This window comes from Tenebrio molitor, chromosome 7 (assembly GCF_963966145.1).
Source record: "Tenebrio molitor chromosome 7, icTenMoli1.1, whole genome shotgun sequence".
Taxonomy (NCBI): domain Eukaryota; kingdom Metazoa; phylum Arthropoda; class Insecta; order Coleoptera; family Tenebrionidae; genus Tenebrio; species Tenebrio molitor.
In genome coordinates this window covers 2,286,431-2,297,960 of record NC_091052.1, presented here as the reverse complement: position 1 = coordinate 2,297,960, position 11,530 = coordinate 2,286,431, and the positions used below count along the sequence as shown (strand labels likewise).

Genomic DNA, 11,530 nt, shown 5'->3' with positions numbered 1-11,530 from the left:
ATGTGACCTATTTCTAATAAATTTAAAATGTATGCGGGGTATTTTACGAGTGATAATGAGCCCGGCGGAATAGAAAATGCAACCCACAATACATCACGAGTAAAAGCCGAATATTTTTATCGGCTTCATGTCCAGGTTTACATTCCAATGTATTGTGGGTTCCATTTTCTATTCCACCGGGCTCATTATCAATCCTGAAATAACCTGTATTATTTTTTAAATAGTTATATAATTTTTATATGTATTTATATCATTGATATAACAAATATTCTGAAAAATCTGAAACAATAACACAAGATTGTTTTTTTCCTTTTTAACATTTTATTTGCATTTTTATACCACATCAAGACCATGATGAGAGTTTTCCGTGATCTTTAACTGTAATTCCACATTTTTTCAAATCATTCCGAACATTATCACATAATTTTAGAATTTCTTGGTCCTTATTAAAAATACCCAATTGTCTTACATCCTTACGGAAATCATTTAAAATATTCATTACTTCCTCAAAGTTTCTATTACTAACACCATCACTGACCCGTTTTTTATCAACATTTATCCCAAACATGTGTAAAGTTTGTGTGACAAAATTTGAAACAGCAAGAATTGATACTGATTTACTTGAACCTGTCTCAGATGGGTGCAAAATGCTGTTCACTTTTGAAGTGATTTCATTCAAAATTTTTATTACTACCGGTGTATTAAAATCGTCTTGTAATGCATCATGTATCCTGCTGACAGAATTTACAAGCAAATCATTTACAACATCAGAATTAACGTTAGATTTTAAATGTCCATTTAAATAGCTATTACAGTTATCAATAAAATTGATATAGTTTTTTAAAACATTTGAAGCAGTAGACATAAACTCAAAGCTGAATTCCATACTGCTCCTATAGTGAGACATTAGGCAAGCCATTCGAAACACTTGAGGAGTAGTGGTTTCCAACAATGAACCAATTGTAATCGTGTTCTTTAAAGATTTCGACATTTTTTCACAATCTGTTAAATGTAAATGACCGGTATGCAACCAGTAATTCACCCACTGATTTTTCTGGTGTAAACTACAGGATTGTGCTTCTTCATTTTCATGATGAGGGAAACGCAAATCAATCCCTCCTGCATGTATGTCTAACTCTGATCCTACAAAAATTGGCCTGTTATTTAACAAAAAACTCATAAATAAATAATTTACCAAAAACATGGCTTGCTAAAGCTGAACATTCTATGTGCCATCCTGGCCTCCCAGGACCCCATGGACTCTCCCAATACACCTCATTCTGCTTAGCTGCTTTCCATAATGCAAAATCCATATTAGACTTTTTATATGTACTACTAACTGTATCCTCCTCTCCAAGGTTTTGTAATTTGCCATATCTACCATAAGCTCCAACATCAAAATAGACAGAACCATTTTCTGCCTGATATGCTTTCTTGTTATCCACCAATTTGATTATAAATTCCTTGATAATGTCCAAGTTTTCAGTGACACGCATTACACAATTAGGCCTACTTATTTCAAGTGCATCCAAGTCCCTCCAGAATTCCCTCTCAAACTGTTTTGCCAACTCTTTTGTTGAAATTTTTAATGCATTGCTTCTGGCAATTATTTTATCATCAATATCAGTTATATTCATCACTGTCACTAAGTTTAATTTAAAATGTTGTCTCAAGACTCTTTGGATTATGTCTAACTTCAAGAAGCAACTAGCATGCCCTATGTGCGACGAGTCGTAAACTGTGGGGCCACAAGTGTACCATGTCACACAATTTTTATTTTTCACTATTAAAGGTTGTTTATTTTTTGTTACGCAGTTGAAGACTTTTATTCCCGTGTCGTACCCTTCCGGTTTTACCCACTCATGATTTAAACGCTTAATTGTGAATAAATAACTTTTTGGTAAGAACATTTTGAGGTTATATTCGATTTAAATTGTCAATGTCGCCAGCAATCGGCAAACTAAGGGGAGACTGTTATGTAACAGAATCATTTTATCGAAAAGTTTTGAGTGATTCGTTGTACTTGTTTTCATGAACATGTATTACTGTTTTCCTTTTACAAGGTAAGTATGCAATCGAAAATGCAGAATAAAAATGAAAAAACGTCTTTGAACATAACAAATTAAGTTAGGTTATGTTTTGCAAAATGGAATGTAGAATTGACACCGAAGTTGGGATTTTTTCTAGTTGTACTTTTGTGCTTTTGATGTCCTTGGAGGGCAATTCTTTGTATAGTTTAACATTCCTTATGACTAAATATAAATTTAAGGAATCTCCAGGAATGATTTAACAGAAAACAGGATATTTATGAGAAATTCCTTCGACTGGACAAGTTGGCAAATATAAATCGTGAATAATTTAACCCATTCGTATTTGTATTGGGACAATTGACACAAGGATTTAAATTTCTGTAAAAAGTTATTCACTGTATTTTAAAAAGTTTTTATTATAATACAGTTGATTTCTTACATATAACATTTTTCTTATCTAATAACAAACTAGTTTTGTTGTCTTAAGAGTAATTTGAGAAAATTCATTGTACTTTAATGTATAAAAAGAGACCGTGGTTAGCTGGTTTTCTTACAACTTTTGCTTTTTCTGTGTGACTCCAACTTGTCCTTTCGACTGAAGTTTTTGTTGCAGATTTCACAGGTAAAAGGGCGGTCACCACTGTGCAGTCTCAAGTGTCTTGCCAAGTTTGACGTGTGTGCAAATTTTCTATCACAGACTGAGCAGGTGAACGGTTGTTCTCCAGTGTGCTTTCGGACGTGTTTATTTAAGTCTCCTTTGTGAGTAAACTTTTTGTCACAGTGTGTGCACTTCATGAGTTTTCTGCTACTTTTTGGAGATACTTCTTGGCTTGTCGATGGCATCGGTTCGCTTGTGGTGTTCGTTTCAGTCTTATCTTCGTTTTGTTCAATTACTTCAACTAATAAGGGCAGACTTCCGAATTTATTCTGGCAACTGGAGCACCGGCAGTTGTATTTATCCGTGTGGGGCTCGTCTTTGTTTTCTTCCGGGTTTTGATTGGGATCTTGCTGCATTTTTTTTTCATGGGTCCGCCGAAGTTTAATCTGGTTGACGATGATTTCTTTGAAGAAATTTTTGAAATTGTATAATTTCCGCAGACAAAGGTCACAAGTGGTTGCCGATTGGAGATGAAGTGAAATCTGAAATTTTTGACGGTTGATTATTTTCGTTTTAATTTTTTCGTTGGCGCAAACTTACACATTGAAATAATTTCCCGGCCAAGACTTGCTCTTGTGCGCTGAGTTTTAACAGTTTAGATTCGTAATTTCCACATATGCCACAAACCGTGGATACACTTTCATATTCCATGATCCACAAGTTTTAGTGTAATTGGGAAAATGATTGAATCTTGAATGAGTAACAACTTTCCAGATTATTTTGCCGGGTTTTTTCGACTGATTTAACACATGCGCTCAAGATATTGACGTCACACGGGGGGAATTCCTATAGCTCGAGTTTGTTGACGCCGACGTAAGCAGAGGTAAAAGGAATTCACCGGGAGTCCCCAATACCCTACTCAAAAAACTACTAACGTTTCCGTAAAATTCTTTTTATTGACTAACTTCTGGTTTGCAAATTTCCGATGTCTGTCACTCTCGTTCAATAAAAGACGAATTAAATGCTTACGCAGAAATCATTATTGTAGGTATTCAAGTATCGTTGGAAAACACGCTTTGAAATTGAAAAAACGCTTAAAATACGAGTAAGTTTGAATTTTTTATGCATTATTTTCATGCCCGTGAAATTATTTCAATTCCAAGATTATTGAACTTCCGTTGTAACAAGTGATACGTTAAATTTAAAGTACAGGTAAGTATGGTAATATTATTTAATAGCTTTTAGATGTGTCACAGAGTTACACAAGTGACGAAATGAACGACTTTGCCCCAATTAAATATTTTCATTGCAAAAGTGCTCCTGTGCCATTTTTACTTAACGCATAAATCATAAATGCTTTGCTTGACCTGATCTAAATTTCTCTTTTTTTATAGCAGAGACCTGCGCCGTATGTTATTATTTTTTATGTATTACTGGTTGCTGTTATGAAATGTTTACCGCAATATTTAAAAAAAAATCTCAAGAAGAAAATGATTTTTTTTTTGTAAATAATTCGGCGGTTTAAATTTTATTTATTCCATTTTTTAAATTATCTTCGATAAGTTAAATCATTAAATTATCTAATATAATATTATAGTGGGAAGAAGATCCAGAAACTATTGTTATTTTACCATCGCAGCGGGTTATTTCGAAAATTATGAATTATGAATTGAATTTTGAACCTTTGTTTACTTTTGTCAAAAGAATGAATCACGAAGATAAAGAAAAAATTATGTGAAGAGTCATAATACCATTTACGTTTGTTTTTGTGATTACCACAGTTACGCTAAGACTTCTTTTAAAATTTTACATTTTTTTTCTGCAATGTAAACTTTCGTTCATACATCATCGTGTCGCTGCATATTAAAAAATAACTTATTTTTATATTTTATTTAAAACATAATAATTTAAGTACCACATCTGAAAAAGTATCACATTTGTTGTGCCGATCGCACAGTCATTAAAAAAATACTACAACGAAACTAACATTAATATCAATGGCACAAGAAAGCTAACTGTCGCTGTTTTAAAACTGGCGCCACTTCTTTCCGGGCAATAGTTTTTATATACATTCGGCAACAGTTTTTTTAAGATTGCACCAAATGTGCTCACTTCGTCACAGTCATCCTCCACGTCTGTACTGTTTACATTTGGTATGTAATTCCCGCATCTGGGGAAGTTGCGGGGTATGGGTGACATCTCGTGGTCCTCTCCTATTTTGAAGACTAGAGCCATACCGACTTCCACGTGGAATTCAATGTGACAGTGGAACAACCAATAGCCTAGAAAATAACAGACAATAATGAAATTTTCTCTGACTGTAACATGTAGCTACATTACCTGGATTGGTAGCTTTGAATCTGATTATAGTGTATCCACCGTCTGGAACTGTTACTGTGTCCTTGAGCGGTGCGTCCTTGAGATTTCTTCGGATTTGCCCGTTTAAATCCATTTTGCGAATATCCGAAACATTCACGTGACTACCTATTCGTTCCATTGCTACCACTCGAAACGAATGACCGTGTAAATGGAAGGGATGATTAGCGTCGTAAGCATAGCCCTTATCAATTAGTACCATTTCAACTATGGTATTAAGTGGAATCTGTTGAAAAATATTGATTCTATTAATGATGGTGTAAGAGGCATCATCTAGTGCCTAAGACTGGACCGCCGATCATTTTGCAATTTGTTATCATATCATTTCAATCATTTTGAATCACCCAATAGGGTGATTGAAAGTGATTGTATGGCAATTATATAAAAAAAAATTATGTGACAACTGTGTGGGTAGGATAAAGTTGACATTTCTTTGACAGTCCATAGTCGCGCAATTTTGAAAATCGTCAAATCAAATTTTAAAAAATCAAATGCACGTTATGAAATGATGAAATGTCATACAAATGTCAACTCGACCCCACCCACACAGTTGCCACATACATTTTCCTACATAGTTGCCAAACTTATCCACAATCATTTTGAATCACCCAATACTTAATACAATACAATTTTGTTTTTACACTTACATTGACTACGTGTGTACATTCACAATACTGATTTTCGCAATTCTCAACCGACGTTTCATTGCAAAGCATATTTTCTTGAATTTGGTGTCTTTGGGGTAAGAGAGGGAACGATTGTAGCTTCATTGAAATATAATTCAGTTGAGGTGTTAGAATTTGTTGTGATGCATTTGTAACTGAAAGAGAACCAGAACAATTAACGTGAGATATTTGTCACTGACACCAAGTTCTAATTACCATTAAAGAAGCCATAAAGAGATTCTTTGTGATAGACTGGATGGTTCATTTTGTAAAAGTCGTACGAAACATAATACTGAAAATCTGCTTTTTCTTGAAGACTTTCATCCCATTCATCTAAAGAGTGAAGTTGAGGCAAGCTGATATAGCTAGAGTCATTTGCTTCAGTGCCTTTATTTAGAGGATTAATTTGCTGAAATAAATTGCGTTAAAGTATTTATAAGAAAATGAGAAAATTATTACCATTCCGTCTTTCTTCGAGTTATCGTAACTTGGTTCACCAAGAGGATAAGTTTGTTCTGCATCTTTATACTGAAGCACAGCCACTTGATAAGCTTTGGTGAAGCGTTCATCACAGTCCATCAGACCTCTGAAATGCATCCAATACACATCTTTTGGTTGATCTGCTTGTACAATAAAATCAAATCGTTCACCGGCATAAGTAACTAAAGATTGCACTGAAAAGTGAATTGTAAATATTAAACAATTATTGACAATCGTTAATGGATTGTACCTTCAGTGGCATTGAAATCACTGCCGTCGCTGCTGATCACCCACAGTGTGTGGTTATCAATGGATAACTCAATGGGACAATTCAAAAAACCCGCGTTTATCAGTCTAAATCTGTACCTGTAACCCTGTTTATCTGACTACATGGAAAAATCTGTCACTATGTAAAAAATTACCTGTTCAACTGTAAACCTTGCAGTCGGTGTAAAGATTGTTGTGTCATTTGCGCTATCAAAATGTTTAAAGCGACCCAGCCCATTTACGAGTATTGTATCAGGTTTATTACCGGCATCATTTTGCATGTGGGACATGAATTTATCGGTACCAACTTCTTTAGTCCAATCCAAAATTGTTATGACGTGATTTGATAAGTCGTAGTCATAAAGGCTCGAATGTGGGTCGTCTTCTCCAGGTACGCGAACAATAAAAGGACCAAAAGTACCATCAGAACGTTGGAAACCTATGGTACATAAAAACAAAAGTATAGCGTTTTTATCCCCCACGGTTCAAAAATAATTTTCTAAATTTAAAGAAACGGGAGAGGCAAATCACTTGACTCACTCGGCAGGTTTTGGTTTTCTCCATGAGCAGCACATTATAAATAACTACCTGAATGAGAATGCCAGAAGTGGGTACCAGCATTGTGCACGTTAAAATGATATCTGAACGTCATTCCGGGATGTATAGGACATTGGGTTACAAAAGGAACTCCGTCCATGTACGGGCTGTTCCTTTGGTGATGACCATGCCAGTGTATTGTGGTGCTATCACTAGATAAGTGATTTACCACATCTACAATGACCTCATCACCTAAGCATACCTACGAATCAAATAAACTTTACTGCGCGTTCACGTTTCCACCCACCGACTTACTTCAACACTAGGTCCAGGCATTTTTCTGTTGACAACTACAATTGATCTCTTGTTACCATCCGCAGCGATACAGTCCTCTCGGTAACAATCTTCCTCTTTGTAAGGACAATCGTAACATGCTTTGTTTAATGTGTGATACCATTCCAGCAGGAAAGTGTACCTGCATGTCATTGGTAACCCGTCCTTTACACATTTTCTTGCGCAAGGATTATCTTCACTTAATAAAACATATTCAACCAAGTCTTTCACGTTGTCCTTGTCTGAAATTGCGTAAACGGTCAAGCGTGATTTGAAATCATTATTAAATGATAATTACGATGTTCAGTGGAAATTTTTGAGGTTCTAGACTTTTCAGAATAGTAAAGTTCAGTTCAATTTTCTATTATGATACTTTGTTTCTAGTTCATCTACTTTGAGTGCATACATTGTTAACGTTACTTTATTGAAGTTTTGCAAGAGCACTTTATCAAATTGGGAGATTGGGAAATGATTGGTAATTTATAGACGTTTCAGAAATGACAATCTTATTCAAAAATGGACTATTTTTAAAAAACGTTCATTTAGTTGTTTTTGGGGGGTATATTTTAAAAATGTGAGTTGGCATAAATGACTTGTCAAACTATTTACGTAATAGTTATTTATGCAACGAGTTTCTGTGTAAATTGGGCTTTTATAATTGCCCGAGGAACAAGATTAGTAAAACACGAGCGTAGCGAGGGTTTTAAGGCCTGGAGGGCAATTAGAAAAGCCCAATTTACCCAGAAACGAGTTGCATACAAAATTTTATTGTTTGAAACGACGTCCCTGAAGCTTCCAAATCTTTTAAAAATGGTTTCGCATTTGCTTTTGACAGTTTTGACAAATTTTTCAAGACCTGTCAGAAATGTAACGTTGACTGTGTTGTCTAGGGCAACGGTTCGCGTTATTAGCTCATTTTGCTTTAGGGCAGTTAAGAGACAGTTTACAAAGGAAAAAAATGAGAATTTATGACAGTTGAAAACAATAAAGTAATTAAAACAATTGGAGTCTTTTTTTAACTCAAAGATGTAAGTCGATGTTTAATATTGAATATTTATTTTGATAATAAATGATAAGTAAATGTGGTATTAGAGGATTTATGCATGATGTTAATTGCCAATGAGTATAATAACTCACCATTAGTCGTTACTTTATAGGAAAGGTTTTGGTCGAAGAAAATAATGGCTATGAAGACTATAATTTTTCTCATTATTCCTTGTGCATTTACCTGGAAACAAATTGGAGGTTAAAATAATGATTCATTGTATAATCAGTAGATAACAACTAAACAGTTATTTAACATTAACCCTGGTGTTAATTACAATATATTCTGTAATGTATAATTTTTGCAATTATTTTACCTGCGCTTTGTGGCTGTTATCATATTATTAAAAGCATCTTAAGACTGCGGTATGCGTATATGAATTGTATTATTTATATTAATTACAGAGATAATACTGTGGTAATACTAAATTATGACAGTAATCAAGGTGTACTTACACATTAAAAACAAATAAACATAGAAGAACCTACAATTCCTAAATTAATCTTGTACCGTTCTAATTTAATTAATTATTTATCTCTGATCCACAAGTAATTTAAATTTTTTATTTATCTACTAATGTGACGCTTTACATTATTATCTTAGTTTTTGGATTTTAATTTAATTTGAACAGTACAAAAAATTATACTGCTTTTTCGTTTCATCGATTCAGGATTCCAACAATAAGAGTAATTCGTGATGCACGTTTTACGCGAAAGCGTGGGCTTATAAAAATTACACTTATTATTCTTATTATTATTACTACTACTACTGTTAGTAACTAGTACAGAAATGTATTCTTAAATTTTTCAAATTGCTTGTAATGATTTATTTGAAAATGCAACTGAAATAGCTTCGGTCAATAGTGTTGACTCATTTGTTGCAAATAATAATCAATTGGCGTTTTATGGTAAATTATGATAATTTAATCGCCACATGATCTTGTCTGACGGGATATATATTTTCAGGAGAATATCAACAGTGATTTTTTTTTTATAGGAAGTTGGCCAATATATTACATTTCGAACAAGGATTTTACTTGCGTCAGTTTTTTGTCATATTTTATTATCATATTGCACCACTAATATTTTTATCCTTCTCTGTATGCTAGAAATGAAAGATTTAAAGGTTTTGCTCTCACATTTTATATCTATTTACTATGACGTAAGCAACTGTTATATCATTAACAATAATGAACAACAATTAATATTGAACAAAATTTAACCATTATATAATTTTCTAAACGGACTACAATTTTTGGTGGTGTAATAACACTAATAACGAACCGAAATTGTTTGTTACTTGTTTGTTTTCTTCCAAACACAGTAGTCACAGGCTGAAGGTGGATAATTTTTATTGTAGGTATTTTATTTATATTTATTAGTCTTCTTTTACAAATTATTTTGGTAGTAAATATGTAATTTTTTAAGTTTATTTTAATTTAATTACATCAAGAAAAGCTTATCATGGTGGCACACATTTAAATTAAAATTTTTAAGTTATATCAATTTTAAAAAATATTTCTCAGGTTTGACAGAAATCAAAATCTGATTTTTACGTCAAAGCAAAATCTAAAAACTAACTGACAAATAGCCATAAAATTAATTCGTCGATTTTTGCCTCCAACGATTTTGTATTTGACAAAATTTTAAATTTGTAAATAAAAATTAATGTTTTTATTGTAAAGTGACTGTCCATCAACCCGGCTTGAAGGTTGCGGTAAAAAAATAAATACATAACAAAGCAAAAAGATCAAACAAAACCTTGCTAAAGTGACTTAAATGCTCATCAGCGAGTAAATCCTTGACGTTCCTGTACTCTGAAGTGTTTTGCTAATGAAGTTAATTTAAACATTTTTCCAATATTTATTCTTACTTGTTGGTTGCAAGTTTCTCAAAATCCAGAATCTCGACCACAATAACAATCACAAAATCACTGGAACTCGAGTGCTATGTTTGACTGCAATGTGATCAAAATTCCAAAAGTGACTACCATCCGATTAAGAAAATTGCAGAGATATTCATTGGAAACAATATAAATCCTGATGGTAGGGGGAGCACGTATACCGCGCGAAAAAATACCCGGATTTTGACGTCCGGAGCGGCAGATGGGAGAAACCAAGTCTATTAAAACAGTGCTTGAATAATCCCGCGAGGCGTTCCACAGAAATCATCAAGAGTTCGAAGAATCATCGCGGCTTGATAGCGTTCAATCACCCATTTTGTTTGTGTTTATTATTCGAAATTGAGTTTTCTATTAGGTATCACACATTTGAAGCATGGAATTGCCGAAATCTAGGTTAAAATTGTTATATTACTGGATTTATAGTAGTGAAAGCAAGGTCGTCACGTAATGTTTGTATCTGGATGTGTACCTGAAAACATTTGTCCTGCTGTATTTGTACCAGATTAAGGGAAACCATTAAAAATGTAACGAAATCCTAGGTCTTTATCTGGATGAACGTTGATCTTTGTCTCTGAGATAAGATTAATAATATTTGCAATGAATAATTAATTTTGTTGTGTGAAAGAAACATTTCTCAATGATGTTCAGTTCAAGATCAAGATGACCCTCGGGCCAGAAACGCATTCGGCTATTGATGGCAAAGATTATACAATTCAAGTTGTCCGTGTCGAGTCGATGGAATGAATGCATCACACCAAGGCAAGACATTTGCATATGTACGAAAAGAACTGAGTCGTGCAGTATTTCTTTGGTACACATCCCAGGTAGTCTTAGATTGCCGTAAATATTTAATGATCGCAGACAAAAAAAAGAAGAACTTTCACGTTTCCTGCACGTAATAAATGTCGCGTACTTAAATTTCAACTGTTGGTGTAATAATACTATGAGAAAAGAAAATACAATAAACCGTGTGTTAAATAATTAGATAATTAACTGTTGAAATTGTTAATAGTATGGTATTTACATGACTCGTTTGTGCTAACTGAATCGGATTTTTTTTTCAACTGGCACTGGAAAAGTGTAGCTAAAAATAACTTGGTATTTCCTTCCTTTACATTAACCGGTAATGCTACCATTTTTTTTTACCTCAATTTGCGGTTTTGATGGAATTTTTATTAATCAACAAATGACAGATGGAAACAATTAAAGAATGAGATATGTCCCGATTCTATAGGTAAAAGGTAAATTACATCAATGTAACAGCATCAGCTCGCTCACGTAACAGCAGCAGTAAACT

At 33.6% G+C, this 11,530-nt stretch overlaps 3 protein-coding genes across 4 annotated transcripts; all 3 read right to left on the bottom strand.

Moving 5' to 3' along the window:
- Nucleotides 1-298: 298 nt before the first annotated feature.
- On the bottom strand, nucleotides 299-2,138 carry CysRS-m (cysteine--tRNA ligase-like protein, mitochondrial). The gene is made up of 2 exons (XM_069054842.1): nucleotides 1,196-2,138; nucleotides 299-1,143 (listed from the first exon to the last, which is right to left on the bottom strand). The coding sequence occupies exons 1-2, from the start codon at nucleotides 1,908-1,910 to the stop codon at nucleotides 344-346; spliced, it is 1,515 nt and encodes a 504-aa protein (XP_068910943.1). The 5' UTR covers nucleotides 1,911-2,138; the 3' UTR covers nucleotides 299-343.
- Nucleotides 2,139-2,426: 288 nt separating this feature from the next.
- Nucleotides 2,427-3,653, bottom strand: LOC138135887 (oocyte zinc finger protein XlCOF28-like). Its single transcript, XM_069054846.1, has 2 exons — nucleotides 3,229-3,653; nucleotides 2,427-3,170 (listed from the first exon to the last, which is right to left on the bottom strand). Exons 1-2 carry the CDS (start codon nucleotides 3,337-3,339, stop codon nucleotides 2,568-2,570), a joined length of 714 nt encoding a protein of 237 aa, XP_068910947.1. The 5' UTR covers nucleotides 3,340-3,653; the 3' UTR covers nucleotides 2,427-2,567.
- An 850-nt stretch (nucleotides 3,654-4,503) lies between these two features.
- On the bottom strand, nucleotides 4,504-10,359 carry LOC138135879 (uncharacterized). 2 transcript variants are annotated; one of them, XM_069054832.1, is made up of 11 exons: nucleotides 10,204-10,359; nucleotides 8,424-8,514; nucleotides 7,269-7,528; nucleotides 7,005-7,215; nucleotides 6,572-6,855; nucleotides 6,400-6,523; nucleotides 6,129-6,343; nucleotides 5,886-6,078; nucleotides 5,652-5,824; nucleotides 4,969-5,230; nucleotides 4,504-4,910 (listed from the first exon to the last, which is right to left on the bottom strand). In XM_069054832.1, exons 2-11 carry the CDS (start codon nucleotides 8,494-8,496, stop codon nucleotides 4,600-4,602), a joined length of 2,106 nt encoding a protein of 701 aa, XP_068910933.1. In that variant the 5' UTR covers nucleotides 8,497-8,514; nucleotides 10,204-10,359; the 3' UTR covers nucleotides 4,504-4,599. The 2 variants fall into 2 exon arrangements, with proteins under 2 accessions (XP_068910933.1, XP_068910934.1); XM_069054833.1 differs by lacking the exon at nucleotides 10,204-10,359 and adding an exon at nucleotides 8,648-8,700.
- Nucleotides 10,360-11,530: the final 1,171 nt, after the last annotated feature.